The sequence below is a fragment of the Pundamilia nyererei genome, unplaced genomic scaffold (assembly GCF_000239375.1).
Source record: "Pundamilia nyererei isolate P.nyererei 1_Seehausen unplaced genomic scaffold, PunNye1.0 scaffold00386, whole genome shotgun sequence".
NCBI classification, from domain to species: Eukaryota; Metazoa; Chordata; class Actinopteri; order Cichliformes; family Cichlidae; genus Pundamilia; species Pundamilia nyererei.
The window spans coordinates 360,659-368,467 of NW_005187787.1; the positions used below are offsets into that span (position 1 = coordinate 360,659).

Sequence of the window (7,809 nt, forward strand, 5' to 3'; positions counted from 1 at the left end):
TCTCGCCGTCACTCCTAAAACTTCCCCCTCTTCCTAAACAACCAAATGTCATGTTGCCATATCATTTTTTGATTGGTCGACATGGTACATTTATCCACCAACACGAAAGGGCTGTTTTTTGTTTTGTTTTTGTATTTTTTGGTCTTAAGCAGCGAGTGCTTGCTAGCGCTGTCCTTAGACATTAAACGTGACGAAACTATTGAGGAAAAAACGCCGCGTATATATTGTTTATCATGACTCTGGTTTTATATGGCCTATCAACACAATTTAAAAACTGGTATATATATCGCATTGTTGCTTTGTCATCCTAAAGTGGTCATGTGATTGGCTTACCACGACTACTTTATTCTTTCTCAGTCAAACAGCAGCACTCATGCGATTGTTTTGCCCCATTAGCTCCAGGTGTTGTGCCAAAAAGTGATCGTGATTGCTGTCCGCGGCAGCTTAAAGCTGTTGCACCCAGATTACTCGTGCAGACAGCTACTTCCGTGCAACTGATATAAGATGCATTAGGCTGAACACAGCTTCAACCGTCTGTTTGTTGAAAAATAGTAATGCGACCGCGCCGCATTTTCTTGTTAGTAACGGTAACGGCGTTGTAACGATAGGAATAGTAATTAGTGAGATTACTCGTTACTGAAAAAAGTAACACCGTTAGTAACGCCGTTAGTTGTAACACCGTTATTCCCATCACTTTTAATGAAACACTGAATGAAACAAATTAGCATTAAATGTAAAATTAAAAAAGAAAATCCTTCAGCAGATGATTCCAAACATGCTAATCCAGGTCAAAAATGAGCAAAACTATACAAGTGGTAAGTATAACAAGATTGTGTACTTGCTTTAAGAAAGAAAACACTTGACTAAATTGATTGAAAAATAATCTGTGCCTTCTTGTGGGTTGCTTGCTACTACCTCTTCTCGCTCATTTTCAAACATTTCTACAATAAGATGTGAATCAAACAGTTATTCAGTCAGTGTCTAGAAGATCAGAAGCTGAGCTGATGTGGAGAGTTAATTTCATGGGCAATGTGCTCTGCTGTGTTTGCTGATTGTTTGTAGACCATTGTACCTGTCAGAATTTCTGGAAAACTCAATTGCATCCCATGTTTCTTATATTATCTTTTTTTTTTTAAATGTGGGACTCATAACAATGGGAATTTTCCAGTTTTAGTAATTAAATAAAAATGAGCTTTATTCAAATTTATTTGACAAAGATTTATTTTACTATTCGCTTTGCTATGTATGGCTGTCCAGTGTGGGTGCATTTGTGTGTTTTTTAACTGAAGATACTATGAAAAGTATCAGGTACAGTAGAGTTGGTATTGGGATGGAAAGGTGTGTCATTTTACAAGGTGAAATCCTGACAGGAGAAAGATACTTTCAAAAGCTTGGATATGATCAGATTTCCTCTCTACACTCTTGTAAGCCTACACTTGGAAGTAATAATAATCTGACAATCGGAAATGGGCACACACACGCACGCGCGCACAAGCATACTCGAATACACACAGGTATAACAGAGGCCCAAAACCGACGACTCCACAGAGAGAAGTGAAAGTGCCTAAAAAGAGGTTAAATGACATTACAAAGACAACCCAATTAGATTACGAAAGATATTCTTAACTAAATCTGAAACATAATGATCTGTAATGGGAGTCTTGTGGCTTATAAAAGCCTTTCTCTGGAATAATCAGTCCCTCTCTCATTTTCCATCTTTCTCTTCTAGCCACTCCCTCTCTTTCATTTAGTCACATACGTAAGACACACATACAGAGGGATTGAGAAGCAGATCTCTGCCTGGAGTCGTCAGCCAACTGTGGCAGCATGTGAGACTATCCTGCTACTGTGTTTGAATTTCAATGGCCAGCCAGATAGAGAGAGATAAAAGTGTCTCATTTTACTCCTCAAGTTGTCACATCGCAGCACTGTCGACAACTAATCGTTGTTTGAAAATTGATTATTGCTCTTAATCATTTTCTTTACCCTATGTCTTGTAGACTGTGCTTCCATGCCAGAGCGAACAGCCGTGACACAAACCATGTTCAGTGGATCATTAGCCTCCTGCATGCTGTAGCACAGAGGGGGTGAGCGGGGAGGGGACCGGTGTCCTTGTGTTTATCTGTTCGTTTATATCTACATTTCCATGTCTTTCCGTTCACCCTGCTGACCTGCACATGAAAGCAAACTTCTTACACGTCATATTTCTTTGATGCCTACAGTATGCATTATCACAGATACTGTACTGTCCCAGCCATAAGTGCGAGTGTGTGCGCGCGTGTCTGTGTGTGTTGTCTCAGCATCAGCAAGCAGCACACACGTTGCAACGGAAAGTGTCGATCCCAGAGCATTTTCTGCTTGCTCCATAAGTTTCTTAATACAGCATCAATGGATTCAGCGTTTAATCTCCAGCTCGCAGTAGCTGCTCTCTTTCACCTTAATGCGTTCTATTTCTAACACTCGCATTCACACATATACTCTCGTGCCCCCTCATATTTATCTCACACTCCCACTCTATTAAACTCTGAATGTGGTGACACCAAAATTCGGCTATTTTGGTGTAGTGTTTTTATCAGGAACAGCTACATGGCTGGAACCAGTGGTGTGTGTGAGTATATGCCACTTTGTGTGTGCAATTGAAAGTGAATGTGGCTGTATGGATTGTGTGTGTCTGTGTGTGAGAAAGAGGGAGAAAGAGAGATTAGCAAGATTACAAATTCGTCCTCATAGTCTCTATGCTACCATGGTGCCATCTTCTGGTAGTGAAATACAACAACCAACCTCTGTTCTATTAATTATGCAGCAAACTGACTGCAGTTATGCATGTTTGTACTCAGAATGCAAAGAATGCAACATTTAAAACATGAAATTAAAATTCAATTCACAGATAAGTAGAAAAAGAATTTAATATAATGACAGGCATCATTTGAAAATAATGCTGAAACTGGGTTTAACATTTCACGCTCATAGTAAATGCACTCAATACAATACACATTTTATATTATAAGGCATTACTGTACAGTCTGTGGAATATAGCAGCTTGCAGAATCTTTTAGTGTGCACACATTCACACACAGACCATTTTTCTCACTCATGCAAAAATAATGTAGCTGTAAAGCCATCTCAATCACTGACACTGGAAAAAGAAGTGTGTCAAGTTGTTTCAAGGGCTGTTCAGTCATCACAGTGAAACCCATCACAGACAGTAATGTTACAAAGACCACATCCCATCCACAAGAGTTGGAAACAGCAGACTCTGACACGCTAATATCTAGGGTGGAATTAAAATAAGGGTCTGCCAAGGTATGAGAGTGGATTCAGTTCTGGCTTAAACGTGCACAGGCTCACAGGCAAAACTCACTCTCCCTCTGCACATACACAGACATAAAAAACAAACATAAAAAACAGACATACCAATGACTATTCAACTTTTTTTTTTAAACGAAATATTATATTCTGTACAGAAAGAACTTTTGTGCACACATAAAAGGAAAAAAAATACATGTTTTTCAAATCCTGTGAAGACTGGGTAACCATACACTCATTTTTTTTACACAGAAAGCAAAGAGCATCTTTCAGTCAGGTGTATTGTGTTAGGAGAAGAACACTGAAGATGCAGTTTATTTAGGTATTTCTGTTTATTTGACACCACAATGAAACAGAAATGTGGCTAAAAGCTAAAACACAGAGATAGCACACTTTATATCCACCCCAACATCTGAGTTCCCTTATAATAGATCTATAAGACCTAAATGAATTAAGAGTGTCACAAACACACTCATTAAAATAGTATGTACAGTAAGGACCACTTTATCAAAGCTCGTCATAGTGTCCTTAACGCTGCCCTACCACTGGATAGTTTTCTAAGTGGCCCATTGACGTACTCTACAAAAGCAGCTGCTGAACCACCGAATTTGGTATTTAAAATATTCAAGTAATGCCAGGGATCAAGAGTAATTACATACACACATACACAATTATGGTGGAACTGCTACCCAAAGGAAAATGTGAATTGGATAAAAAAAATATATACATATATGTGTATGTTTGTCTGTTCTGCTCCCAACTCAGTCAAAGCCATACTTTGTTGTTTCTTGACTTTCTTACCATATGTCTAAGATAAAACATCCACTCCACTGCCATCAGTGCCTTTTAGAATCTGAATATATTGTTGTTGATACTTTAAATATTACATCATCCTTGGATCAATTTCCTATTGACCTGGACTGTGTAAGTATGCAAAACATATAAACCAGGCATCCTGCGTGCACCACTGGCTCTTGGTCAGATTTAGTCCCCCAAACTTTTTTCATTCTTGGTTACGTTTCTAGACGGTGTTGGGGTAATATTTGAAAACCTTGTAGATCCATTGCGTGTAGAAGGGCACGTTAATGAAGATGCTAGGCTGGTTGGCCCGAGCACAGCCTCTGCCATGAACACTTACTCCAACAATAACCCTGATATACCCATCCTGACACACCAGAGGGCCTCCATAGTCCCTCTGCGAAAAAAAAAGAAAGAAAGAAGAAATTTATAGTATATTTTTCTTTGTCCGTAGTTTCAAAAAGCTAACATTAATGTTTTATGTTTCTGACACTCAAATGAAATTGTTCTGTTATAGATATTATATCCAAACATGGGCAGCTCTTTTCTAAAGCCAGAAACCACAAAATCAAGTCTTTGATAGCTGATGAAATTTAGCGCAACAGTCTCCAGCTGCTCTATTTACAACTGACTGAATACTAAGCCACGGATTCACATAACATTTGTTTGAGATTTAGATCAAACTGGGCTTTGGAAGCACTGTGTTAAACAAAGGCGCTAATGCCCACGTAGATTCACACTGGGAACAATTACTTTATCCATAGGAGTAAAAGCCTGTTCTTGTTTACCAACACGGTTTGAGTGCACTGTATGAATTCTAGTGAGCACTTTTCCTTCTGATCACTAAAACAGTTATTTGCCCTGTGTGTAAATACCAAATCACTTCTTTAGGAAAACAATACAAACTGTTTACAACAGTTTACCTCACACACTCCCTCATTCCTCTTCCCTCCTGCACAGATCTTGTTGGTGGTGATGTGAAGGTTTCCTCTGTGCATTTCTCTACACCGGTTATTCCTGACAATGGGCAGTTCCACTGCCTTTAGCATATCTTCATAGCCAGTGCCTGAAAGAGTTAAAAATTGCACTTCATTGCCTGTGTTTTGTTGTAGTAAATATAATACAGTGCAACACAATGTTAAGAAGAACCCAGGGTTAACATATTGCAAGCATAAGAACCAGAAAATAGGTATGTATACTATAATCCAATATATAATATTAGTACCTTTGGTCTCTCCCCATCCATACATTTTACATATTGTTCCTTCTGGGATGCTGCACCCAGCCACAGGTAGCTGAATCGTATGGACATTGTCTGCAGGAAGGGCAGGCCTGAAAAACATATTTACCAAATATGATTAGCATCACAAGTACAGAAAAATATATCAATATATCACTGAGATTATTTTTCCAGGCACTCACTTAGAGAGCCTTAGGAGGGCTAAGCTGGAGCCCTCAGGGCCACATATTACATGGGCTATACTGACTTCCTGCCTCTTAGACCAGTCAGGAGCGCCCTCTCGAATATCAGAGACCCCCAGCCACACTCGATACTCGCTGAGGTTCGGAACACTGAACAGGCACAAGAAAAAGTTAACACAGTTGGAAATACTGCACAGTTATCATTCTTAGGGTTAAAACTGCTCAAATCCTTTAACTTTTTATCACCCTACTCCAAAAACCAAAAAGGGAGACAACATTACCATGAGGAGAAGCACTCTCTGTCAGTAAGCACCCACTCGTCTCGTATTAGTGAACCGCCACACCAGTGCATCGATCTGAGAACAGCACAAAACACAAATATTATATTGAGGTCAAATCTATGACATCCCACAGCATACATGACCTGAAACTGTGCCACTTTGGGGAGAAAATCTCGGGGAAAAAGCTTGTAATCATACTATGACAACCTGACAATACAATTAATAGAATCACATCACAAGCTCTTCATCAATACATCTGAAACTTCACCAATATATAAGCACACAACTAATAATTATGTTCTAGACAGTCATTGTATTTAAGGAATCTGGCTTAATAGGCTAATCCTTATGTTGTTCAGAGAAATAAGAGTATTATAAGTGAACTTCTTACAGTGGTAATCTGTTTTCTTAACCCTGTTTCTTTTCTATATGTACATGCTGACTGATCATAAATGTCAAGGATCAAAGCAAAAACAAACATATGTTGTACATAAATCCTAAAACCCAGTCGACAAGATAAAAAGAAAAAGAATAAGCAACCCTTCAGATTTTTTTTTAATCAATTCAAGAATAGTCTGGGCAGGATCCTCCACTGTTCTTTAGTAGAGGAAAATGTGTCGAATGCTAAATCCCATACCCTTTCTGTATGCTGACCATCCAGCTGCCTTCTGATATGCTCATTGGACTTCCTCCTACGATCCTCGTTGTCTTATGGACAAAACAGCTCACAGAAGCCTCCTCACCTAGAAAGTCAGAGCGCAAATAAAATATACATTAAATTTTAGCCATAAAGACACGGTCACAGACACAATGACACTGTAGTTAACACGGACATATATTGTTTACATAGTCACAATACAAGAGGCACTCGAGCTGCCTAACGACGCAGCTCAATCATCATCATAAGAACATTAACTGATGAGGCCGATAATTAAGGTGATTACTGAAAATGTTAACAGAACCCATTTGTATTCTGAACTCTGTATGTCAAGAGAGCAGAGGATTCATCATTTGTTCTTCAATTACTATGTGAAAAAGAGTACAAAGTAACACAGAAAGACCAACAGAGACACACAGAAAGGGAAACAGATGCCACCACAACCTCATTATCTCATGCATCATTATAGCTGGACATAAAAAGCACCCCATCAAGTTCTGTAGCCAATCAAATACAGTTCAGCAACTGAGCCACTCGCACACACAGGCAGACAGATGAGCACAGAGAGACTCTCACCCAGTTGGATGGTGTTCTGTGAAGCATTACCTGCAGAGAGGCAAGGAGACAAGCAAGTGATCAGGGCGCATTAACTCATACAAGGTAAGAGCCAACCTCACACAGGGGTGTACATTTCACAGTGAGCATAGAGCAACAGCTACCAGAGCCAATGAGTTTGTTTTCCATGTCATGTTTAATTGAATGCAACACGCCTTAAAAGGGTTGCAGTGTGTCTGTAGGTTAAAGCTGCTTCCTAATTTTAGATTTTTAGATGTAACAGACGCCACAAGAGCACAACTGCTTATGTTTTATTTATATACTTTAAAGCACTTTTCTCATAGTTTTAAGGTCAGGAGTCATGAATTCATTTATATTCTGATAATCTGCTCATGTCAAGTAATCAAACATGGATGCATTATTCACACCACTAATGGAGGCTCGGCAAGATAACAGATGGCAAGGATAATATATTAAATAACAAATCAGAATTGTAACACAGTTATTTACAAAACAGTAAGTGAGAAGGAATCCTAAAACCTGAAATACAACAAGGGTATGGTCTTGTAGTTAAAAGTTTAAAAAAAAAGTGTAAAAAAGAAGAAAAAGATTCATAAACTTTTATAAGCTAGTTGCAAGCATGATGCCTCTGGCTCCATACAAAAACCCTCAGGCTTCCTGATGACTATGGATCTCCTGTGAGTATAGACAGACTTACCCACTCCAAATTATTCTCCCTCTGTGTGTGTGTGTGTGTGTGTGTGTGTGTGTGTGTGTGTGTGTGTGTGT

The 7,809-nt window shown here is 39.0% G+C and overlaps 1 protein-coding gene across 1 annotated transcript in view; it reads right to left on the reverse strand.

Moving 5' to 3' along the window:
• Positions 1–2,901: 2,901 nt before the first annotated feature.
• The window catches only part of hgfb (hepatocyte growth factor b), a 19,313-nt gene continuing 14,405 nt past the window's right edge, over positions 2,902–7,809 (reverse strand). The window contains exons 12-18 of the mRNA XM_005752863.1: positions 7,042–7,071; positions 6,445–6,550; positions 5,808–5,882; positions 5,527–5,676; positions 5,330–5,436; positions 5,028–5,170; positions 2,902–4,501 (exon numbers count right to left, since the gene is read on the reverse strand). Coding sequence (XP_005752920.1) covers positions 4,328–4,501; positions 5,028–5,170; positions 5,330–5,436; positions 5,527–5,676; positions 5,808–5,882; positions 6,445–6,550; positions 7,042–7,071 — 785 coding nt within the window. The 3' untranslated portion in view covers positions 2,902–4,327. The remainder of the gene's footprint in view (positions 4,502–5,027; positions 5,171–5,329; positions 5,437–5,526; positions 5,677–5,807; positions 5,883–6,444; positions 6,551–7,041; positions 7,072–7,809) is intronic.